This window comes from Fusarium oxysporum, chromosome VII (genome assembly GCF_013085055.1).
Source record: "Fusarium oxysporum Fo47 chromosome VII, complete sequence".
Lineage (NCBI taxonomy): Eukaryota > Fungi > Ascomycota > Sordariomycetes > Hypocreales > Nectriaceae > Fusarium > Fusarium oxysporum.
In genome coordinates, this window is record NC_072846.1 from 4225346 (window position 1) to 4251229 (window position 25884).

Consider the following 25884-nt stretch of genomic DNA (forward strand, 5'->3'; position numbering starts at 1 on the left):
TATAAAGATTGATATTCTGTTAGTAAAAGAACAGGCCATACTGTAACAATTACAACTAATTTCTACCTAATGCCAGATTTTGTAGCTCATGTATCTCTGTTTTCACGATCCTTAATCTTGGGTTCGAATATCAAAATGCTTGCCTTGTGCTCCTTGTCTAGTTTCCACGGGTAAAATGTTATAACTGATGGTATTTATATGTTTGCGGAAACCCGAGAGCCTTCATAACGGATGGCAGAGGACTACCATCGCCTCCGCAATACAACTCTGGGAGAACGCGGAACCAGGAGCTGCAAATTAGAGACTGTGGTACTGCTGACTGGTTCTGATAAGGGGGTTGCCTCACTTGAAAATGCAAGGTTCTGGACGCAGAACGGAACGATATTGCACGGCGGCCAGCTAATCAGTCGTGTAATATTCAGATTGGGGGGGGGGGGGGGTTACTATGTGTCCTTGAGCCATGTTCTTACGATGATCCAGCTGATGCCCCTGAGCGCCCTGGCCTCGCTGCTCCGCAATTAGCGGCCGCAATACCAGCGGGTCACGTAAGACAAGGTTTGCCTAGAAGCCTAGACATGTTTAGCCCCTGAGGAGGCATTCAGAGCACATAGGCAACTGTCCATCACACTGATAAGTCTGTCGATTGGGAGCGCACCACTTGACAGTCTTGTCTACTTGCAGCTAACTTTTTCTATCTGCATATATAGCATACGGTCACTTTCCCTCTCTCTATCTTTGCACCTATCGATGTTAATAGAGGATACAGCTTGGGATATCAGTTGCATAGATATTTGATGGAGCACGTTTACTCTCGTAGCATAATTAGTAATCTAAATTATGTCAGGTTTACACCCGACGTCTCATACCTCCTCCCCACAACTTCGCCTGTCGACGCTAACCCCGTTTCGGTAACATTATCCGCCAAGCCGTAGCTGAATAATGCCTCTTAAAAAACTTATGTCAGTGTTTGATCTCCTGGAATGGTCTGGACTCGCGGGGTAATACATAAACGCATTATTAGCGGAAATCCTGCAAATCTTTGCCAGTCCGGGTTATGTTTATAGTGTTAATTCAGGTCCGACCCAACCATTTACAGAGCTCTTCGGCTGACAGCCCAACAAAGCTCCTTGTGGCACTTAGCAAAGTTACTGCGGCAGCAAGGGTACATGCTCAAGTTTACAAATAATGAGGGCCAAAAGTCCCCCAACAAACCGCAAGGGTCAAAGTCTGGTCAAGGAGGCGTGGCCGACCCATACAAACAGAAGCAAGAGAAATTAGGCACATTTTGTCTGTATCACTTATTGTCGCACTGAGCGTGCTTAAAGGGTTAAAGTGAATGTGTTGAGCAGCAGCAAAAATGTGTTGATTGATTGTTCTAAGTTCTCTTGTTCGGGGTGTTCCATTCCGCAGAGTTAAGGTATACAGCTAGATTACTAATGCAGTTGTTTCTGTCAGACATTACGTGTATTCGGTCCATTGATGTGAATTGGTGTATTCATGTTGTGTTCTGTTGAAATCTACCCCTTAGAGGTTTTACCATTTCGGCTGTAATCTTAAAGTATCCCTGCTTGCACGTGAGGCCCCAGCACCTGTTCAACAGTTTCATGAGGCCGTGAAGATCATGCCTACCCTGCGACACTTATTCTTATGAAGCAGCACATTGACCTCTATGTGTAAATGTAGTGTCACGCTTACGTCATCCCAAGGGTTAAACTAGTCTAGCTAAAATTACGCGCCAAAAGTCTCTGAACGCCCACCCTGTAACAACTCAAATCATTTGACAGCGATAACTTCACTTATACAGATTCCGGTTCATTAAAATCCAAATAATATAAATTATGTATCAAAATGAAGCCCTAATCTTTCTCTTTAATATTTTATATACCATCTTTGCGCGCGAATGTCTGCGTCGAGTCGACGGGCAAGTGTGTCAATCAGGGCATTAATCTGTTGGATTGTATTTGCTGCCCACGCCAACTTGATGCATTTTATGAACTTTGACCCATCAATCTCGTTGTTTCAAGGAGATCTAGATGAGGGAACGTCTTTCTGATGTTAAGTTTTAATTGCTTCCAAATATACTCAATTGGGTTGAGATCTGGGGAATGTGCCGGCCAGTCAATCCATCCAATCGAGTGGGAAAGCAGCTATTCAGTTGTTAACTCAGACGTATGAATTCTTGCGTTGTCTTGCTGGAAATTCCTTGTGCCGTCGTATATAGGAAGTAAACTTTCTAATAAAGCCTGTTGATAGCTCTTAGAAGTGTATCCTTTCGTTTTGGCGGTTTGACCGCGGATCATAATGATGATATCAGATTTTCGTCCTCTCCAGATTGCTCCCCAAACCATGATCGATAATCGGAACTTCCCATGAACTGTAATATTGACCAATTCCTTCATACACTTCTTATGAGGCTTCCGGAAGATCTAGCCACGTTTATAATTCGGTTGGGATTGAACTGACGATTCGGCAGAGAAAATGGTCTGAAGGTGTCGTTAGGCAGGTAAAAGGTTCCTGAGCGGCATCTATACCCAAACTTCAAACCGATATACCTCCAATAATTCTTCAATATCCTCCCAAGCTTGACACCATAATAGTCGCTGACGAGCTGTTGCTTTTGGTAGTGGTATCCGCTGCATAGCTCTCCATTTGCGCCCGTAATAGTATCGGATAACTCGGCGTATCGTTGTTCGTGAGATGGGAGCACCTAGATAGTTGACAAGTGATTCATATGTGACCTTGCGGTCGCGTTTAAGTGTAAGTATAACGTACCGAATCTGCTGAACTGTGAGTTTCTTTGGACGCCTGGATGGGGTTTTTTTATCCAAAGTTCGTAGAGTTTTCCAGCGTTGAAAGATATTAAAGACGGTGCCCGGTGAACACTTTGCCGCGGAGGCGACATCCCGATCTGACGATCCTGTCTCTACCGCGCTAACGATAAGAGCTCTAATAACCTCGTTATGTTCATGATTTGGCTGTCGATTGGCGCATAATACAGATAAAATTCCGTCGTTTTTAGACATTATTTACTATTATTGTGGACGGAAGAAGAAGCAGGATGCGTCCTGAGGTAATGTGGTTGATTACACGTTGGCGGGGCAGCGTTCAGAGACTTTTGGACACTAATTTTAGTTTCGTGTTAGCCGGTTGTGGGGCGTGATTCTGAATGTTGTGAAGTGTGTCACGTCTCTTGAAGCTATATTGATGGTCAGTAAGCTACAGTCGAGGAAATTGGAACTAGAGGTGGTCTATACACTTGTAGATGGTCACATCATAATCAAGGCGATCACTGAGTGAGCGTTGGTAATAATAGCCGTGGTCTCATTCTGCTCACAGTATCCACTTGATTTGTTGAGTTCGTCGTGATCAGGCTGTGATGGGTTAGAAACCGGGGGATACGCGCAACATAACCGCGACGGTCGTATAAAACATACAATGTCTGAGAATTTGTCCGTCTGCCGAGGCCAGCCTGCGATTGGCCATGGAAGGATCTGTAACACCAGGCAGTTAAGGGAGATGCAACTGTACGCATGAGGACTAATTTAGCCAGTTCACCATACCGCATACACTCTGTATATCCAGATGCAAAGATGGAGATAGATCATCGAGAGCCCTATCCTAGACATGGATCGTGTCACTATTAATAGAAATATTTTCACCAATCTGTCTCGACCATTGTCAAAGCCACGGTGCGTATTAAAGCACATGAACAAAGGTACTTGAACAGGGGCAGAAGATCCCTCTCGCACCACTTTTAAGACGTATACGTACTAGCTTAAGGACTTCTGGGACCGAAAACTATATAAGAAGGAGGACATTTTCTATGGTTTATTTAGGGTTTCGTTAAATCCCTTCAAACGAGCCTCTCAAAGCCGAGGAAGCCAGGGTTGATCCGAGGGTTGAGGGTTGAGTTACTGGGCCCTTGACAACCTGTTAGTCCGAATTCACATTGTACATATAATGGGTTGTTGCAGCTCTCAATCCCAGAGATGCTTAAAACATTGAAGCATGGAAGTTCTTTGCATGTCGTAATAAAGGTAGAGGAAAAGGCAAGAGAGCCTAGGTAAAGGTGGCCAGAAAATGTTAAAGGGATAAAACCAACGACTCCCTGCTGCTTGTACTGGAAGATGTATATATGGTAACTCTAGATTTATCTATCATGACTGTTATGTTAGTTTGGCGAACAGAGCTCATAGTCACCCTTGTCCATCGTTTCACTCTACTCAGAGAGCTAAAGGCTCTGGTATAAGTGTACATGGAGAGGCTCGGGGAACAACAGCTCACCTAGGATCTGCGCTAGGGATGGGCTACTCTGTTTCTATTGTTTCTATAAGAGCCTCTTACTTTCTTTGCACTGTCAGTCACGGACCTGTTATGTACTAGCTTGGAGTGCTGTGTCAAAATATAATTCTGAAACATGCTTGTTGATTTTGAGATGAAGGTTCTTCTCGGGTTTATATCTCTAGATGATTCCCTCTAGCATTCTGCACTCTAGTTCTAGAACTAACAGACCGTTAGTCTGGATCCTGTAGGGAAGAGGGATTCTTGGATCTTCCAACAAATATTACTAGATGCCACGCGCCACCAGTAGAATGCGATCGCTGCACAAGCTCGAACCGATCACGAAATTCTCTCCAAAATGAGTGTGGTCTCTCTAAGCACCACTCTCTGGCTTTGACAGACCTAGGCATTGATAAAGAAGATTCTGCTCATCACACTCGTTCGCCACTGGTTATCAACTCTGGTTCGCTCCCTCATCATACCAATCCTTGTCCTCTCCAAGGTATTCGGGGTCCAAACTTCACCTCTTCTAAAAACAAGTACGGCATCGGCAAGCCCACATCCGCTCCAATCCTATCTGAGGTTATTCCTCATCTTCCATAACTCTCCCCGGAGTGGTTTTGGAAACAAACAGTGGAGCTATACGATGCGGGCTGGTTCTTCCAACCTTGCATACAGTTTCGTCTTCCAATCGAACAAGGCCGCGAAGAACCCATATACCTCATGGCAGCTCCCCGTCGACCAAATCATTACCAATTCGTCAACCGTCTCTGACATGTACATGTTCACGCGCAATACCCCTAAGTATACCAAGTACTGCACCGCCGTGATATCATTGAAATGGTGTTAGTGGGGCTAAATATTGTATGTTTTGCAAGCATGCTGTCCCTTGTCTACCAGGTTATTTCACGATCACATCGGGGCGTGAGTCCGATATGATGCAGCTGATTGATGTTATGGGCGGAGGTGCATTTTCTGCTCGATTGCTCAGCTATGTCATCGCATTTGACGTTATATACCTACCGGCCTGGATTATACTTGGAGGAAGTGAGAAAAGCGCCCTCTTATAAAGTCTTCCTCATACTAACTCTCCAAGTCTACCCTAGTCTGCTCCTTTTGAGTTCTAATATCGGCATCACAACAACAGGGCATTTCCTCTTCTGCTGTGTGAGATGGACGACGCAATGCAAAAGAATGTTTCATTTTACGAATAAGAAACGCGGCAACCTCTCCATTTATCTAGGAGGCAAGCTAGCATCAGACAGATAGAAATAGGCACCCAACATTGATTCGATACGAGCTGCAGTCAGTTTCGTTATCGCTATAAGTCGCCTGGAACAGAGATAACGGGAACACTACTAACCTAATAACATTTCAACAATACTAACTAATAACCCCCTGACGCCCTCAAATAGTCAACAGCAGGCATAACTTTAGCCACCGAGGATGGGAAACTAAACACTTAGAGGCAATAGGCTTCAAGTTGATCTGCTGCTAGTAATATCCAGAGGACCAAGGAGAAGCGCGAGAACTAGACTGGAAAAAAACAAGACGAGATTCTCATGGCCTTAGCGAGAGCAAGGGAAAGACTAGAAAGATATAACGTGTTTTATAAGCGAGTGACCCATATAAGCGAGTGACCCAAAAATCTCAACCTTCTCAATTAAATCGGCAATAAAAATACCATAAATTATCAGATCAATTAAAACTAATCGCTATATTCTTCTAAATTAACCTCAATTTCCTCCTGACAGGTCCTTGTATTATGCCCGGCCCTGCCGCATTTGCTACAATGTGAAACCCTCGGTCCCTTTGACCTTCCGCGACGACCACTTCTCGACGATTCGGCTGCTACCTGCGTATCAACATCCATCTGATCAATTGCTTGTGATGCCTCTTCTATAGTCAAAGGCCCTCCTTTCTGTAGTCTAGTCCTTTTCCCCCTCCGGCGTCGCTTTACTATCCGATTCTCTTGTTCAACTTGTTGAAGCCTATCCTCTAGTAGGACTATCTTATGGATAAGGACGCTTGTTGCCTTCTCAAAATGCTTAACAGCCTCAATAATTGACTCTGGGGAGCTGCTCTTATGATTTCTAACCCTTCCCTGTAGATATTTAGAATGCGATTGGGCCTCTAGTAGTGTCTTTGGGGTCCTTGCAGTCCAAGGGGTTGAAGGTATCGTGACCTCTGCGGGAGGTGTCGGGGTCCGTAATTGCACATCAAGCTTTGAGATGACATTTTCTGGGTCAAAGGGAGCAAGCCCAGCTCCTCTAAAACCTCCTTTGATATTACTTTCTGTAATAGTAGCTCGGTGGGCGGCATGAAAGGCAGGAAAGAACTCGATCTTGGTGATGTGGTTTATAGAGCATCCCATTAGACGCTCTATTTCTCGCCCATAGGCCTTTTTCAGCGGCCCAAAGCACCCTACATCAAGAGGCTGGAGTAGATGAGAGGCATGAGCAGGCATACAGAGGGTAATAATCTTATTCTCCTCACAATATCTCTCGAATTCGATAGAGTGGTGGCTTTCATGACCATCGAGGATTAAGAGACGATAAGAACCAACTGATCGGTCCTTTGTTGATCGATCAAAGTGCTGTAGCCAGTCAAGACCTAGCTGGTTATTGGTCCATCCATTTTCGCTCAATGCAATGACCCAATCGCCGGGGAGGTTGCATTCTCGGTACCAATTGGCAAGATGATATTGGCCTGAACCAATGATGAATGGTGCGATCGATTGATCTTCTGCATTGACCGCTTGAATCACAGTAATCCATTCACGATTTCCAGGCTGTATCTTCTTTGGTATCCCTCGCCTTTCTGAGCTTGTGACGACCATTCCGGGCTCAATCATACCCATCATAAAGCCGGTCTCATCAAAGTTCCAGATATCAGCTAATTGGATACCGTATTTCGCGATCGTATTCTCTACGAGGCGAAACCAGCCCTGAATAATAGTCGGATCTTCGCATTTAGCTCTCTTATAGTCATATCTCCGAAATCGACATGCCTTTAGCTCTGGTTGTCGTTGGATAAAGTTATGAACCCAGAGCTTGCCGACTGGTAATGCCTCGCGATCGGCAATTAGAGAATTGGCCATTTTTTCCACAAAATCGCGCCGAGGGGGGAAACCTCGGGAATCTAGGTCAAGGATAAATTGAACTATCGTCTGTTCCTCTAGATCAGATAGGTTCCGTGATTTTGTGGTTATATCACGCTTTGAATGAATGCCATTCCGGCGGCGACCTAAGGTGCGGTGATTGACCTGATATACAGTCGCCGCCTTTCGGATACTTAATTTCGGGTCATTTTGAAGGGCCTGAAGGGCAAGAAGTATCCTAGCTTCATATGAAGGCTGTGGCATATCGGGTTGTTGAAAGATATTGAATTGAATGATGATAATGTAAGTTGAGGGATTTTTGGGTCACTCGCTTATAAAACACGTTATATAATCTTAGATTTAAAGCCCTTTGGGCGTCGGCCTACCGGGCGTAATAGACTTAATATTGGCCTTCTGTAATAATTGCCTGGATTGCTGTAATCCATTCCTAGTTTCCGGGCTGCACTGGTTTTTAACTTCCTTGCCTTTCTAAACCTATAATAACGATTCCAGCTACAATACGGCCTATCTTAAAGCCGGTCTTATTAAAATTCCCGATTTTATCTAATTAGATACTATATTTTATAATTCTATTACATTTAGGCAATTGATAGGGACGCATCAAGAATTGATAGGGGCGCATCGTCCTTAGGGACGCTCCAGCTTTGCAGCCTCTGATTCGCCAGTCACTTTTTTGTTAGTGCAGGCAGGATTCTGCCGACGCTCCCGAAGTACCCGACCTCAGCTCTCTTTAATCTAAATGAGCAGATGATCGAACATCAGTCTCTCAACCATCAATCATTAGGTCTCTCGTCATGCTCCAATCGGAGTCACCTCCTAGCTCAGAGAGCGATTCAAGACGTCACGCCCGAAGCCCCAGTCCTAGCTGCGAATCGCATTCTCGAAAACGACAGCGGCAGAGCCGGCAAGCTAGTTTCAGCCCACCAATACTCGCGAGCAGACCACCTTCAGCAAGCAGTACTGGAACAAGTGTCGGCCGGTACTACGGAGCCGGCGACGGAGATGCAATCGAAAACCTCTTTGCATCTTACCCACGGATATTCACGACCGCGCCACAGCCCCATGGGTCTCAAGGGCTTCATGAGCCACTATGGGAGCTCCGCTTTGATCACGAGATATACCTTTCAAACGATTTCCCATCTCGGGGAGGACGACCGCAGCGGGTCAGAATACCTATACCAGGCCCAGAAACAGACATCTTACCTTCCTATTTCCCCCCTCAATCACCACAAGAACAGTCGTCGCCCGCAAGGGCCGAATTCCAATCTGCCCTTGAGCTCGTGCAGGAAGTAATCGGGACAGACCGAAGACTGACACTTGAACTTGCCCAGTCGTACGAACGAGTACGCCAATGGCGAGAGAGATGGGGTTGGTCACCACTCAGTTCAGATGCGCTCGAATCCCCTCCTCCCTACTCCCCGCCTCGAGAGACGTCCAGCCGGCCACAATCCCCTGAAGAGATCAGATCTTCATCGCATAGGATTTCCTCATCCCCCGCCCCGGATGCAATCCCGAATCCACCGATCCCAGGCAACCCATTCCCAACAGTCGAAACTCTCCTTGACTCAGTCAACGCCTTCGCGAAAGCTAATGGATTTGGCTTTGCAAAGCACAACGGCCGCTCGTATAAGGGGAGGAAGATCCGCTATTCTCTTCGGTGCGATCGATACGGAGACCCAAGACCCAGCCGAGGCGCAGGTCTTCGGCAGCGGAAATCCCGGAAGTGTGGATGTAAGTGGATGGTGATTGCTGAAGCTCTAGAAGAAGGCAAATGGGTTCTACGTCGTCACTCGAATCCGGAACATAATCAACACAACCATGATCGTAGCATTAGACCGTCTGCACATCCTTCCCACAGACGACTTACTACACCCGTCAGGGCAACCATTGAGTCTATGAGCCGCCGGGTAGGTATCCGGGCCCGTGACGTACGGGCTGTAGTCCAGGAGCAGCATCCCGAGTCAATCTTCACGCAGAGGGACATCTATAACGCGCGGGCTCTCATCAATCGAGACAAGCTGAGTGGCTATACTCCCACCGCGGCACTGATCAAGCTGTTCGACGATCTGCATATTCCCTATCTCGCCAAATGGGTGGATAACGAGCCAAGCCGTCTCGTTGGACTTGTTTGGACCTTTCCCTACTGCCTTCAGATGTGGAAGCGGTTCCCCGAGGTCATCAGCTTCGACAATACATATAATACCAATCGCTTCAAACTTCCCTTATTCCAGGCAACAGGACAAACTTGTCTTGGTTCTGTTTTTAATGCAGCTTTCGGGTTAATCGACAACGAGAGACGGGAGGGGTTTCAGTTTCTCTCCGAGAGCATTCGACAGCTTGCAGAGCAGCACTCCATCCGACGACCCGATGTTATCATTACAGATTTCGACGAACAGATGAAAACCGCATTGAACGATCAGTTTCCCGATGTACAGCAACAGCTCTGTATCCACCACATCAATTCGAATGTCCTGCTCAAGTCAAAGCAGAAGTGGGCTATGGACCGCTGCGATGGGAGTAGCAGCCACGACGACTCCGAGAGAGATGACTCTGCCCCACAGAGACAGGCTCAGCTAAGCCGTAAAGATCAACAATCTATCCATGCGACATCATCTGAGGTCATCCCTCATAGCTACCAGGGAGTTCTCATGATGTGGAAGTTCGTCTTATTTGCCGAGACCGAGGAAGCTCACGAGAAGGCATGGGGAAACCTCTGCAAAGAGTTCGACGACCAACGAGCTATTCTGCGGTATCTCCATGGAACTTACATGCCTGTAAGAGCTCAGTGGGCCCGCTGTTTCATCAGGAAGTATCGCAATTTTGGAATCCGCGTCACATCTGGGACAGAAGCCAGCAACAACAACATCAAGAGCTATCTTCTGAATGGTATGAGTCATCTCTATCGGCTTGTCGAGGCTATGCAGGACATGATAAAGGACCAAGAGCGGGACTTTAGTGATGCCTGCGCAGCGGATGAGGTCCTCACTGCTCGCGAGTATATGGGGTCCGGCTCTGAGTATCTTGGCGACCTCCGGGCAGCAATCTCGTCGAAGGGCCTCGGGCTAATCAACAAGCAATACCGCTTAGCTCGCAAAGCGATGCCAACCGGTAAGAATCCGTTCCCAAAGCCTCTCGGGGACTGCAATGATGACTGCTCAGTCTCGGTTGAGCTCGGGATCCCTTGTTGTCACAAGGTCTATTCAAAGCTGGGGTCTGCCGCGTCATTCACCAGATGGGAGGTCCATCCACGATGGCGACTACGAGAATCATCCGCTCAAGACCCATACCGACGGATTCTCGACCCCAAGATTGCTACAGCTCTCCGTGGCAGACCCAGGAACATTGCGCAGGTGGTTCCGGTAAGGCTGACTATCAGGTCAAGCGAGAGTCAACCAGATGGTATGGGCTCTTCCGAGCGTGGGTACGGTCGACTACCCAGTAGTCGAAACAAGTCGACAGTGGTCAGGACGAAATCGGGAGTAAGTCAACAAGCCAGAAGCAAGGCATCTGAGCGTAGACGCGGTCGTCCACCAAGAAGCCAGAATAGGTCGACCCTGGCGAGGCTGGAAGTTGATGCAAGCCAACAGGCCAGCAGCCAAGCCAGTACCCTACACCGGTATCAGGCACGCCGCCGGTCGGCTGTTCTCAGAGAGGGGAGAACTACAGGAGTACGTGCTAGTGGGCGAAAGACGCAACCGAGTATTCGGAGACAAAGAAGTCAATGGGAGCTGCGGAACGGCGACGAAGAGATTCTTCCTTCAATCACTGTAAGAGAAAAAGTAGATAGTTGCTCTAAACGGAATGATTCTAATTCTGTGGAGTAAATCATGCCTAGCATATTAGCACATTTGCGCAATCCATTCTTAGAGAATATCAGCGATACAGTTGCTTTTGGGCTAGGAAGTACTTTTGGAATAATTGGGAGCTTCCCCTTGACTTCAGGATCACACTTTAAAGTCCTAGATGGAATCCATAGGATATAAACCCCTAGAGAGATCTCACCGCGTTAATAAAAATAACCACCTTAATTTTACTAAGCACACCCAGCATCTCTGCGCAATTCAATAACAAGAGCTACGGTTGTTAAGGGAGCTGGTTTCACCGCCTTCATGGTGAAGTATTTATGGGTCTTGAAAAGTTGGGCCAATCGGATGTTATAAAAGCTGGAGCGTCCTTAAGGACGATGCGCCCCTATCAATTCTTGATGCGTCCCTATCAATTGCCTACATTTAACCCTAAACTACCTGTAAATATTGAATACATCTTTATATTATACTTAACTATGTATAATATAATATTATATTGCAATTACATACTACGTAAGAAGTATTATAAAGTAAAGCGGTGAAATTTATATATATCTAAGGCGCGTCAGAGACTTATTTCTAGGTTATTTACAGGCCCATAGGGGTAAGAAGGATTCTAACTTTATTACATAGTAATTGCTTTTTGAATATAGTGTGGTTAAGAGCTAACTTCAGATAAAAATGATATAGCTTAAAGGATCTTTAGAACACACGCTTATCTAGAGCACATGCTTATTTTATAAATTATGCTAATACATACTAAGTAGTATTACCAAATTTGATAATAATAATTAAGGAGCCACAGTCGAGTGCTATAAAATAAACAGTTATATATACTAACGTGGTTGATAAGCAAGTGGGACAGACAAGCAAGTGGGACAGCATACTGTACAGCAAAAAATAGCTTACCCTATAACACTTAGCTACCTTAAATAAAATAGCTAAAAATCCGAAAAAAATACTCTTATAAATAAATAACTATAGGTTATATAAATATATTTTTTGTAGATTTTTAGCTATTTTATTTTATATAATAAAGCTTATTTACACAGTGTAAAGAGTATAAATAAGCTTTTTTATATATAATTTAAATAATAAATTCACTATAATTATTCTATTAATAATATAGCTTTTTTATATAGTTAAATATATAACTTTTAAATTTTAGCTATTTTAGGCTTAGTTTGGATTTTATATTAGCTTTTCAAAACTGGCTTTTAAGGTATAGGTTAAGCTGTCACGCTTACTTGTCTGTCCCACTTACTTATCAACCACGTTATTATACTATACATCCTCCACAGAATAGAAATAAGAGATTATAATTGCAGATCTTAGCTCGAACTTATCTATAGGGTGAGTTAATCTACGAATATCTTAACAAATGCTAAGTGGCTTCTTAGCAACTTGACCGGAGGAACTTAAAGTCCAAGGCAGTATGGTTGGGGTAGTAGTATCCGGTTGCATCGATTATGTCTTTGAAGGGTACTCCATCACTGTGTGCAGGATGAAAGCTGTCACATGTCAGTAAGGTCGTGGACATTGAGTTTGTATAGCTTACATCGATTTCTTAGAAACTCCGTCACCTGCCAGCTCGCTCAGGGCTGCAAGAAGAACAGAATGATCGGTAAGTGTAAGGCCAGCAGGGGAAGCATCATCAGCGTCGAATATAACCGTTGTGCTGTTGGCTGTCGGGCAAGCAGGGGACGCATACGCATAGGCGTAGTCTGCGGCATGGACGGACTGCTCCATGTGTACAAATGCCACCTGCATGGTCCTGTCGCGAACAATAAATGGTTTTTTCGTGCTGTGATAAATTATATCTCAGCAAAGAACGCAATGAGACAAAGCTTTAGGGCGGGAAATACCTGTATGTGACGAACTTATTTAGCGGAACTGTGGAGTAGTAATCGCGGGCAAAGTCAAGCGCTATGACTTTAGCTCCAGCTTGAACGTAGTCCCGAACCCCCAAAGCATGGTCATGATGATGGTGAGACGGCTATACAGGTCAACATTTCTTTATCCGTTCATTTGGACGCTGTGATACCTACCCAGACATATTTCAGAGGCTTTTTGAGCTTTTCCTTGACCCACTGGATTACCAGATGACTCTGGTGCGGGGGGCAGTCCAGAACGACAACGAAGTCCTCAAACTCGTACACCATCTGCCGGTAAAGGTTCGCATCCTGGAATGTGAGTGTCCATAATCCCGGAAGCTCAGGGTAGGGATTTATCACAGTGAGATTTGGCAGAGTTCCACGGTATTCCCCACCCCAGACATGGCTTTCGTAAAGCTCACCAATCTCTGCAAATTCATAGCCAGGCTTCCGAGCCGGTGCGTGTTCCGGTTGGCGGTCGCGATCATTTTCGAAATCCATGTCAACGGGGACATTGACGAGCACTTCGCTGACTATGTAATCTGCAAAGACCTTATAACCGTTGTATATAGACTTATACCTTGTAGGGAACTGCAGGCCATTCACAGAGGTGTATCCTGTAAGCACTAGGTCCTGTGTCGATTGACCCAGAATTTCGTGGCGTTCGTGGGAGCGAATGATGTATGGAAGCCCAGTCCGAGGGTCGAAAATAGCAGTCAAGTTGAGAACCGCATCGTGGACTAGGAAAATTGAGTATTTGTTGAGCGACAGAGATCTAGAACAATTATGGAATTCATACCTGCTGGCAATGATACGTGTGCATCGACCTTTTCTTGGCGCATAGTGGACTTGTTATTCGACACCATCTAAGCTCGTCAATAATGTTGTACAGATGTATCAGCAGTGGCAGGAACCATATACCTCAAGCAATAGTAAAGGGGACATTCTATGTGCTTCTCTTATAAGGTAAGCAGCTAGAAGTCCTGGTTGAGGTCAGTATTCTTCTCCACTTGTCATGGATTGCAAACCGACACTCACCATCCACATAGCCCGAGGGCGGTGCACCAGGGGCAAACAGCGAGGAACTTCCGTTGACAACCGCGGCAAAACCGTCATCTCCTCCGTGGACGAGCAAGGAGAAGTTAATGGGTTGAAGCGTCGGCCGAGCAAAGGTCCAGTATTCTAAAAAAAAGGAAAGAAAAAAAAAGTAGTCAGAGACACGATCCTTGAGAAGAAAACAGAATGCCTGATCATCTTGTGCCACCTACCACCTAGTTGGTGAGATCTGTCGATTCGCTGCTGAATAGAGAGCCCATTGAAAGAGAAGGAAACATTCTGTACTCCCGCTGTGGAGATAGACTTGTCGACTCCGATCAGGCTGAAAGTCTCTAGCATAGACTTTGTTCGATAAATGCTAGATCGACTGTCAGCAACTAACCGCATTCAATAGCCACTCGGAGAAAGAAAAAAAAAACATACTCTCCTCCCACATAGGTCAAGGAAGTAACTTGAGACAACTTTTCCAACCCTCCCAGTGCCTCAATCCCTCGGGCGAGTAAGGACTGCGCTGTCATCGAGCGTGATGTGACGCTATCGGAACTGTCCTGTGGGTGGCAATACCCAATGACTGGACCAATAGCGGCCAAAGTAAACCATGATGCCCAATGCATTGTTCGTTTCCTGACAATTCTTTGATGCTTATTTCAGAGAGACTAAGATGTAGTAGCTTTGGTGGATATCAAGAATTAACTTGGGTGATGACTCCTTATATATATTTTATCCAAGCTCATTATCATTTTGCTTGGTCAATGACAGGAAACTTCCGCCGAACCCTAGCCCAAAGTTAGATTTGGAATAAGGCAAGCGTTGTATCGGTCCCTGCTGGTAGCTTGCCAGGATGTTGAGTCTCTAGAAAAGCGCTATGAACTGCCTAGCCACCACAATTTGGACGGCCCATAGACCCAGGCTTCGTAATGGGACATTAGGAATTACCTATTCGAAGTATAGCTCAATGGAATGACAAAGTCAACTGCTGGGAGGCAGGGACATGGAATGGCTAACAGGGCGGAGGGCGGGGGGCGCAGCATAAACTGACGCCGTCCCGCGCGCGATCCTTTGTCATCTTTATTACCTAGTGGCTGGCATGAATGAGTACTCTCCGATCCCGCGCGGGATTATCTCATCGGACAAAATGGGATTTTCAGAGGTTTAAACTCATGGGCACGCACCGGCCCGTGTTGGGGTTTATCTGAATATATTATCAGTGCATCAGGCGCCTTATTTGAACGATCAGCAAATAAGCCATATCGGGCCATGTCTGGTAATACGCTGGAATGGTTATCTAGTGTAACCGTTTTGTATTAATAGATAGCGGGATCGTGTTAAATGTTAGGGTGAAGTGTGTGCTGTTCATCTTGTTGTGTATTTTCTTTTAGTGTGTCTGATAGTTGGGTCAGAATCCTATTTATACTTGTTCGGTAATGACCTATCTGAGAGGTTGTTACAGTACTATGACTGAGACAGCTCTTTGACCGGTAGCTCGGCCCTCCAGTTAGCCGGCCTCATCTTCACTAGTATTCCGCAAATATCTACATGACATAATAGACAAATATCTAGTTCTATTACTGCTATGATAATAGTATTAATTAATTAACGTTTCGATATTTCATTCCCTGTGTTAGACTATTAAAAATAGTAGACACAAGCTGCTGCAACCTTGAACAGATGGCTACCCGACCTTAAACATCCAAGCAATCTGCACCATAACGAGTGAATATTAATCAGCTACTTCATAGTAATGATATCCATATATTGCACTGTCCTACGAACAGTATTTGACACACTTGTTGCGGCAGAGAGGCTACAAAAGTCTAAACCCCCAAACTAGACATCAATCAAACAGCATCGCAAGGAGGATGAATCCTGCTTATATCCTGTTCGTTTCCACTTTATGCTATGCATTCATAGAGCCCAGGCAAGCCAACGCGTACAATGTAAAAGATGACATTACTAGATTTAAGTTATAGGTTATGTAAGCGGTCCAACACTGAACAGCAGCCCGAAATTACATGAGGCACTACTTGGAATAGATATACTGTGTAGCGAATTCTTTGTTTTCATGCGATTCGTCAGCTGCGTACGTTGCTGGTGACAAAAACTAGCAACGATGACAAATTGCTCAACTCACCCTGAAATACATTTGTGGAATAGGACGATTTTTCCCCTGCATATGGCGGTAGTCAGGCACAACCACCTGATACGCTAATATCCTGCAGTCGTTGCTCCAAGGCGACTGCCGAGGTCGATGTCGTATCAGTCAGAGGTTGAGTAAGGGTAGTTGATACACTGCTACATCTGGGCGTCTCAGATGAGCTCACATTGACACTCAAAGGGCCGACGGGCTTGACGCACTATGTCGGACGAGGCATTTCTACCGCAATTCGAGTCCGGGTTTCTGGAACCGGGCGTCTCTTTTGCAAAGCTCAACGAATCGGATGCTGGTGTCGAGCAAGGGGGGTCTCCAGAGGGCAGTCTGTTCAAAGGGGGGAATCTGCTTGGCAAGACTAGCCTATTCAGGAAACAAAAACCGCCAAGACTCAGACCCTGACCTTCCCACCTGCCGCGAGAGGTTGCTTTTTTCAAGACAGCAGTAGCAACAAACCAATGTCGAGGAGCCTCATCACTTCAAGTCCCTCTTCACTCAAATCGAATTTCTAGGCGGATGCTGGCGTCTTGTCTAATAACATTTCTTTTTCTTCTTCCTAAGTGATACTCATGCCAACCTTCGACTTATTTCTTCATTTCTCTCACTGTTCTTTCAAAATATTCAGGAACAAGGCTGGCACCTTGTTGGTGATATCTCTATCGCGGGCTTTTCGATTATATCTGCAGTACTGTTTCAACGTCGTGGTCTCATTCACCAAGTCTCCTCTGTTAACCATATTTTGCCATAGAGATGTCGAAGCTTGCAGGACAGCTAACATCAACAGAGCTACTGAAGAAGCAGTTTGCCGGCTCCAAGATTCTCTTCCACCTACTGTTCTGGGGAGCACATCTCGGCACATTCGCGTATGGATGGTGTGTGCAGAAATCTAACCCCCAGGGGAAGACCGCGCAAAGCAAAAGCAACAATATCTGACTGAGAATTATTAGGTGGAAACAAGCCTCAGATTCTCGATTAGAACCTTTGAACGTGACCCTGAACTTGTCGATATGGATATCCCGAGGTGCAGGTCTTGTCCTAAGCTGGGATACGACCTTGATCCTTCTGCCTGTCTGCCGCACTATCCTTCGATGGTTTCGGCCCAGAATCAAGTTCCTGCCACTTGACGAAAATGTGTGGTTCCACAGACAGGTCGCGTATGCGATGCTGATTTTCACTATCATTCACACGGCAGGGCACTACGTAAAGTATGTATTGACTTGGGACTGGTTATTTTGAGATACAAGGCTCTCACTCTCGTTCCTTGATTTCTACAGCGACCACGATGCTAAGGTGTACTCAGCTTTTTTAATATTGAAAAAACCCAGATTCGACCTGTCACGGCCGTTAGTATCCACTATAAGGACCCGGGTGGTATTACAGGTCATATCATGCTGCTATGTATGCTCCTGATGTATACGACGGCCCACGTTCGTATCCGACAACAGTCATTCGAGACATTCTGGTATACGCACCATCTTTTCATACCATTCTTTCTAGGTTTATACACCCACGCGGTCGGTTGCTTTGTTCGTGATACGCCTGAGCCTTTCTCTCCACTCTCCGGCAAGGATTATTACGACCATTGTCTTGGTTACCTAGGTTGGCGCTGGGAGCTGGTCGCTGGCGGCCTGGAGAATATCGTGTATCTCTTCCGCTGTATGCTGGGTATTGCTATGGTTGTTTACCACTGATGAAATATCATCAAGCTTCACAACTTGCTGCCCAGTATTCTCATCACTCCACGCCTTTTTCTTCAGAGCTTTATTAATTCGATCGTTCCGTGCTTTCTGCAAGTTCTCGTTGAAATAGTGATTAAGCGTGTAGGGCTTTTTGTGTCTCTCGATATGAACCAAGTGGATAGCTCGGTTCATGCCATCCTTGTACCTAACAAGGAGATCACCCATCAAGCCAGATATGAGCTCATCGAGAATCCGAGTTTCATGACAGACTTTCCCAAGGGCTCCCAGTATGAACTTGTGGACAGACAAGATGACTTTACTCAAGTATACAGTAGCCATCTTCTGCCAGTAGATAGACTGTTCTTGAAACGCACTGGACAGAACTCGTGGCCCAAAGGTACCTAGTTCGACACCTCGAGAACGTCGATGCATTTGAGTGATCCAAGGCATGATTCCTGTCGATGGTTGATGTGAAATCCAGTCTTTTGTTAAGATACCCTCTAGATCTGGATATACGTCAAGATCACAGCGGGTGGACGACTCCTCATCAATATCTTCTTCCTCCTCATCTTTAGAATGAGGAGGGTCTGGTGGAGGAATTTCAAGTGAGAAAGCCTTCTTCCGATTTATCGCTTGAAAGCTGTAGGTGTGCGCACAAGCTTCGAAGTCGACAGCAAATTCATCCGTTGTGTTGATAACCTCCGTGATGAGACGTAAGTTATCATCCGCGAATGCGTGGTTTGTTGAGTAGTCCGCATCCAATGCTGCTCTCACAATGTTCTGAAACTTGCTCGCAACGCTGACTAGAAACTGCTGCTGTTGTCGTCCTGTCTGGCGTGGAGGTCCAAGACTCGCCAGCTCTTCTTGCTTCTCAGTGAGCTTGCGACGCGTCTCGGATCGAAGTTTAGGAAATGCCTTGTCAGCGATCTGTCCAAGAAGCTCTTGAAGGCACACTCGAAGAGCCTTGATCCCAGCCTTGTGATCTGGCAGAGAGGTCCAAGGTTCATCTTTGAACATGTCTTCACGGTGCAGCGAGTCGGCACCCCCGTCAGAATCTTCCTCGTCGCCGCCACGGCTCCTAACGACATAATAACCAAGGGTGAGAGGTCGTCGCTTACCCAGCACAAGGTCGCAGACGACGGTTTTTGCACTTCGTTCTTTGAGAAGATCGGGCTTTGTGAGAATACCCAGTGTACGCTCGCCGGTTGGGTCGACCTCTTCGGCAAATGCCAGAATTTCCTGAGTGGCAATATCGACGTTACATGGGAGAACGGCCAAGATTACTGTGCGGCTATCGCGAATGTAGTTTTTGACCATCCTTTCGACTAATTGGCGGTCTTTATCGGTAGTAACTCCTTGGGTGGTGATACGAAAGATTCCAGGAACATCGATGACCGTCAAGTAATCCTCATCTGGTCCACATCTCTCAATTTTCAAGACGTCTTCAGTAAATGTCTTGACACCACCTGGGTTTCTTGGCGTTTTGATCCCCATAAGTGTATTCACCTGTTACCCGAAAGTCAGCATTGGATTCCCAAGATAGTTAATGTTATCTATACCTCATTTAAAATGTCTGGGAACTCAGCGTTGAGCTGTTCAGTCGAGTGCACTTCCATAGTAAAGCTCTCGAGTTTCTCTTTATGCTCGACTGGGGCAGTTGGTCCTGGAATAATACTGATAGTAATACGAGATATAACATCGCGACGGTGAGTGATCTGAGTTGCATAACGAGTGCAAAGCTCTTGGCCACGCGGAAATGGTATTCCAGTCAAATTCTCTAGAAGAGATGACTTCCCAGAGCTTTGATCCCCGACAGCAACCAATTGGGGTAGAGCAAGGTACGTAGCAATGTTTTTCTCGCGAAGCTGGTCAATCTTACGCAGTCGGTCTGGGCTGGTTAGCATAGATTGACTCATGGTGAGCTTTTTGTAGATTACGACTGCTGAGTGAATGATGGGGTTGTTAAACACAGACTAAGATTTCGACAACAAAGAGTCTGAGGATAGTCAAGGCCTTTAATTTTGTTGGCCAGGTGCTCTCTTTAATCTGCCCCCTGTCTGACTTGACTCTGCTTATCGCCCCAACAATTTAGAGATCTTCCACGAGTGCACAGAGCGCACAGAGCGCTTGGTGGGCCTCCAACATACAACAGCAGTAACGATGACGAATAAAACGCCACGGAACCAATAATTCGCAGCAGGACAACGCGTAATTCACTCGTCAGGAAAGCTTTGCAGAGACCTACAGAAAAGCCAACAGGCTTGAAAAAGAGGCGGCCAGTTAAGCGCTATTGCTCAAAGTGAGAGATAACATTAGTCCCAATCAGACTTACCACCGTGGCGTAATTGTCACAGTTATTGGTGATTGCATGTCGCAGCTGCATTAGTCCTAGTGGGCTAGTTGCCTCTTCTTTCATGCAGGAGGCCTACCATTACATGTTATCTGGAGGCCTTTGATGCCCAACATTCCCGACCTAAGATCTGCTTCCTTCTCTGAGACCTCATAGTCTTTATTCAGAGTACCTGTATTTTGAGAGCACAAATATAAGCGGTGGCTACTGACCAAGTCCCCCTCCTTGATGCCATCTTTCACTACCTCGCAGTCCGGCCTGAATTGCCACCGATTTTCGACGGCGATAATATCGCCCTACCACTTATTGTAATGGTGAATTGGCCAATTCACCTTTTTTTTGTATGGGAGTTTAGCGCGGCGCTATCATGTCATGGGTCAATTCACCTTTTCCTAGAGTAGCAGAAAAGTCACCCTTCCCGCGGTCGGATGCATTTAAAAATAAGGTATGTATTAAGTTGCTATTTGATCAGATAATTGAAGGTCTTTTTTATACTAACCCTGATGTTGTTGCCAAGATATCAATATAACCCATCCTAGTAAACAATAACCAAATCAACTCTACTAGAGTTGATTTTACTGACCCACTTTAAACCTAGTAGGGTTGATTATTGCCAGGGTGTAGAGTTGTTTTTACATTATTCCACATACAGGAAGGATAGTGCTGATCAGAACAGGGGTTTACTATAGAACGCGAGGCGTCCTGACGCGTAAAGTGTTATCAAGTGTTACATGTTACTGAATGGTGTCATTATTGATCGAAGCATAATCTTTGATCAGATCATACTATCAGTAACCAAGTTATCATAGCGACCATTATTACAGCTTCTAATTTGCAATTCTATACCCCGTGTTGGAGGCGCTAGTCAAAGCCATCGGGTTAGCTAAAATTGGCATTTCGAATTTCGCGGTCAGTAAGCTAGCCAATTTGGCTCTTAGTGCATTCTTTTCTGTCCAACCAGAATTTAGCGGTCACACGCTAACGCTTTTCGATTTTCGCGGTCACTTTACTAACCTAATCAGGATTTAACGGTCAGTTCAGGGGAATCTCATTTCCTGATACCATCCTACGAAAACATACCGTACCCACCACGACCCATCATCCCCACAATGCCGGGAACATCCAAGAAACGCGGGCGGCCCCGAAAATACGGCACGCCAAAGGACAAGGCTAAGCATGATGCCGTGGCCAAGCGCGCTCGAAGACGGCTTCGGAAGCAAACAACGCACGACAGCATCAGATTTCAAATCTACGTTTCTTCACAGACAGAAGCATCGCCGGTTACACCCTCACAGGGCATCGAGTCGTATGAAACAAGTCTTTTGGGTGATCCCCCAGAGGCAGATAGCTCGTTAAATCGCGCCGAGTCACCCACTTTGTCAATTGACGCGGTCGTAGCCAGAGGTGAACAGTCTCCACAATCGATAGAGGGGAACGTCTCGGCGTCACCACCGTGCCTACAACTTCTTGTGAACATGCCGGGACCGCATGTGGCAAGAGCATCGTTCTCAACTTCACAGGAAGGCCCAGCAGAGAATTCATTATCTACAAGCCCTGACGGGATCTCAAGTAATCCCACAAGCTACGCTGCCAGAAACGATGACATGTGTACAGAAGCAGACTGCGAGCCATGCCATATCAGTAACGCATCAAGTTCCTGTGAGGATGAACACACAGCAGATTTATTACACGAGAACGGGGGCGCTACGACAAGTCCATACATAGCATTTGAAGACGACTTAAGTGGGCCACGAAATGATGAGAACACGGAACAACAGGAAAAAGAAGGTGCGGAAGAAGCAATGTCTGATCTCGAATCCCAACCTGAAAATGCTTGGGAACCTGATTCCAGCTCTCAGTCGGACGTCTCAGATATGCGAAGCGAGGTGGAGATCGAGGATGAAGACGAACCCATCAGCGATTCGGTGGAATCAGATGCCCACTCAGCCAAGTGTTTCTTGGAAAGAAACTGGGGATGCACTTGTGGTTGCGAGGGGTAGGTAGAAGAAAACGGAATAGAACGTACCAACAACAACGAGCAGCAGGCATATGGCCTGCTGGATATGGTCGACTACTGGCGTGGACTTGCAGTACCGGACTCAATCGGTCGCGCCTCGCCTCACGCTGAAGTAGGAGAAAACTATGATGCTCAGCTGGATTGGTTCTCGATCTTGAGCGGTGGAGATAATCGTCCAAAGTTAGATATTCAGATGTCGCAGAGAAGCTCGCCTGACGTCCAGCGCACTTGGGATGTGGACAGTATCATCTCCTGGGCTACTTGCTTGTCCATCAATCGCGGGTTATACATATCGTATCATTCACCGCCTACCAGGAATTTGGCAAGCAATATGCATATTTTCCATCAGGGAACGCCCTTGCATATTATCCCCCACCTCCGACTGGGCAGCGGACGGCAGTCGCCTCAGTTCGGAGTTTATGTCTTCTTTCCTGGGATTTCTCACGTCTGTCGAACGACCACGTATTTGACCAAAAATGAAAAACGGATGTGGATCAACGAGCTCCTTCTACCCGCTATCCGCCATCACTGTCCGCCTGATGTAGTTCAACACCATCCTCGTTCTTTTGATGATGTGGAGAGTAAGGCATACCGTCGTCAGCGGGAGGCTTGCAGTGGAATGGTTCATAGTAAGATGGACATGCACCATTATCTTCCGCAAGAGTACTTACAACAAATATGGTATGACATGAGACAACGCTCTGAGCGGTCTGACCTTGCCATGTTCCGTGGCATGTTCATCGTATTGAGTGCGAAAAACATCAAACTGGAGGCTACATCCCTATTGTCCGTCCCATTTTCAGTAAACGAGGAAACCCCTGTCAGTATCTAAGGCTGTGATTGGTTAGAGAGAGGGACCAGAGTGGGGTGAGGTTGAAAGCCTCTTTCAGTCAAAGTGGGAGACCCCTGTGGACTGGGGGAAGTACCGGCGGCAGCATATTATGTGGGGTAAGCGACATAGCGTCGACAGGGAAGGAAAGAGTCAAGTGAAAGGGGATTTCATTGAAAGAGGATTTCATTGAAAGAGGATTTCATTGAAAGAGGCGAAGGTGATTGGCAAGAAAAAAACTGCCAGCAGCAGAAAAAGAAAGTTCAATAGGAGAGGGGATATTTCTAAAAGTGACTCCTAAGAAATAATAAAAGAAAATAGGAAAATAGCTAGGAAAAGTAAAAAATACAGAGGGATAGAAAGAGACAAAAAGATAGAGATAAAGAGAGGTACTGTACAGCGCGATGGAGCTAGACAGCCCAAAACCCTTTATATTACCGACCGGTTTGGGAAGTTTCTGAAGCTCTCGAGGGGAAAGAGAAAACAACCTCGGTCTATTGACGTTTTCCGTTTTGATGCAAACCCTGTCGAAGGCTTAAAAACGGCTTGCTTGGCCGGCTGCAGCCACAACAGCCCCGTCGATGGGTAAGCGAGGCAGTTTTCAGCACAAGCTTCAGACAGGGGGGGTTAATGGTAGGGCAGCTGGCCACATTTCGGACGCACAGGGCCACCGGGCGTTCAGTGGCACTTGTGTGACAAACGAACGACGTAGGCCAACAATTCGAAACGATGGGAACGAATGGGCAATCATTGGCTGCCGTACGTTCCTCAGTTGTGAGGTGGCAGGCTTATCTGACCCCCATGTCAGCATTAAGTCGTCGGGCACACCGGCTCGCTCCGCGGAGATCGCTCAGGCCTGACTAGATGATCTGTATTACCGATTGGCCCTCAAAGAAGAAAACCTCCTGCTGCATTACAGGTGGCTGTAACCGAGCTTCCTCTCTCGCGTTACACGATAAATACCGACGAGTTGCTTCGTATACGGCGGCAGATAAGGTGGATACAACCGGCAAGATGCGGCATTTTCTCAACTCACATTGCCCAAATGTCATTAAATCATTGCTGCCTGACACGCACCAAACTTGCAACAACGCCAAAGCAGCCGTGCACTTTGCTAGCCGTATTGCACATTGCCTTTGTCGAGCTGAGGTGGCTGGCTGCAGGATTGCAGGGGCAGTTCATCAACTGCCGTCCGTTCAAAGGAGGCCCGAGCGTTGAAACATTGACCAATTGGACCCAAGCCGGCGCTGTCTTGTGTGTGCAACTGAGCAGCCAAGGCTCGCGCCAACAAAGACTAGTTACTCAATCAGCGACAAAATTTCGACGCATATTTAGCGGGAGACTCCGCCTAGCTCGTGGTCGACCGCCCTAGCGTCAATTGCCCACCGCAGCTTACAAGATAAGGTGGACATGGCAAGGTTCTTAAGTCATGGTTCAGGCACGAAATGGAATAGCTTGCTGAGATATTGAGTCTCACGCTCAATGTGGCTTTTGCCCTAATGGATCTTGAATGGTCTTCCTTTTAGAGCTGAAAATTGCTGTGGTGTTATTGGCAGAAGGTTCCCTTGCACAAGCCACTTAGGCTAAATACAGCTGAGCAAAAGCAGGCACCGAGCTCCCGGCAGCGCGGCCCCACATCCTCCCTAGCCACTTAGGTGTCGGATCCCCTGATCCGTTCATCTTAACAGGGACAGGCATGCATAGTGCGCGGCAATTTATTTTATAGAGTGGCTGAGTACATGTAGTGAGCAGTTTGCAAAACTCCGCGGGATATAACGTACTAGCTGTTTCGGCGCCAACAGAACGGGAAATTCGACGGCCCTTAAACGGTGAGACCGGCTTGTTCATCAGGCTATAATTGGTTGCATCCGATTCCAAGTATATACTACTTCGTACCAACATAGTCTTGGAGGTAATTTAAGCTTAAAAACTAGGTTTATAAGCTTAGGCGGACAACCCATCTAAAGGGACTAGAGGTTGTCCTCGCGGAGCTCGTCGTCGCAGTAGAATGTAAGAGCTAGTGCTGCAAAAGAACAGGAGGAGATACTTCAGATGCCTGATCTTTGCTCCTGGTCGGGCCTAAGTAATCCATGCAAGCCGCAAAGCTCATGAGAATGAAGGTCAAAAAGTTCTCCGCATGCCTTGCCCAGCTCAGCCGTCGAAGGAAACCAATGGTTTCCATCCAATCCGGAAAAGAGGATCAAAAGTGGCGCACACAACTTGCTAGGCTACATAGGTTTCATTTCTCAAATTCAGGTGGCGTCTACTTTCTTTTTTCTCTAACCTTCGTATATGTATTTATTATCTGGATCCCTCCCTCCCTCAGCGTCCCTCAACACAACAATCGACAATCGGCAATCATCAATATCAATTCAAGATGAAACTTGTCGCATTTGGCGCGCTCTTTCTTCCTTTTGTGCTCGCCTACGACGGTCTCTTTGGTGGCGTGGACCCATTATGCGCCCCTTGTCTTAACGAGGTTGTCGCCGATGGCCCTAGCAATACGCAGTCAAAGGAATTTGCCAATTATCTTTGCATCGGTCTGGGCGCGTCTGCAGTAGGTCTCTGTATAAGTGAATGCGGCATATCAACCTCCGGTGACATAATGGACCAAGCAGAGGCGCAGGGCCGGAGTGCTATTATAACGGGTATAGTATTCGACTATTGGTATGTATATGCCCTGATTAAAGTTTCGGAATAGTTCCTGATCTATTTGAATAGT

General features: G+C 46.4%; 3 protein-coding genes across 3 annotated transcripts; 1 reads left to right on the forward strand and 2 right to left on the reverse strand.

Moving 5' to 3' along the window:
* Window positions 1–12511: 12511 nt before the first annotated feature.
* On the reverse strand, window positions 12512–14789 carry FOBCDRAFT_165396 (uncharacterized protein). Its single transcript, XM_054706348.2, has 9 exons — window positions 14562–14789; window positions 14351–14496; window positions 14121–14264; window positions 14004–14065; window positions 13882–13948; window positions 13257–13822; window positions 13074–13204; window positions 12767–13012; window positions 12512–12719 (listed from the first exon to the last, which is right to left on the reverse strand). The coding sequence occupies exons 1-9, from the start codon at window positions 14750–14752 to the stop codon at window positions 12605–12607; spliced, it is 1668 nt and encodes a 555-aa protein (XP_054562323.2). The 5' UTR covers window positions 14753–14789; the 3' UTR covers window positions 12512–12604.
* A 3093-nt stretch (window positions 14790–17882) lies between these two features.
* Window positions 17883–19882, reverse strand: FOBCDRAFT_204712 (dynamin family protein; the record flags this gene model as incomplete). The annotated part of the gene is made up of 2 exons (XM_054706349.1): window positions 17883–19472; window positions 19526–19882. 2 exons carry the CDS (start codon window positions 19880–19882, stop codon window positions 17883–17885), a joined length of 1947 nt encoding a protein of 648 aa, XP_054562324.1.
* Window positions 19883–21425: 1543 nt separating this feature from the next.
* On the forward strand, window positions 21426–23165 carry FOBCDRAFT_262870 (uncharacterized protein; the record flags this gene model as incomplete). Its single annotated transcript, XM_054706350.2, has 2 exons — window positions 21426–22241; window positions 22317–23165. The coding sequence occupies 2 exons, from the start codon at window positions 21426–21428 to the stop codon at window positions 23163–23165; spliced, it is 1665 nt and encodes a 554-aa protein (XP_054562325.2).
* Window positions 23166–25884: the final 2719 nt, after the last annotated feature.

Excerpts from the sequence above, each read along its gene's own strand:
- FOBCDRAFT_165396 (XM_054706348.2), bottom strand. The coding sequence starts at position 14,752 with ATGCATTGGGCATCATGGTTTACTTTGGCCGCTATTGGTCCAGTCATT. Across the intron at positions 13,949-14,003 it reads CCCCTTTACTATTGCTTGAG|ATGGTGTCGAATAACAAGTC; the intron begins GTATATGGTTCC and ends TGACGAGCTTAG. Across the intron at positions 13,205-13,256 it reads AGCCTCTGAAATATGTCTGG|CCGTCTCACCATCATCATGA; the intron begins GTAGGTATCACA and ends TGACCTGTATAG.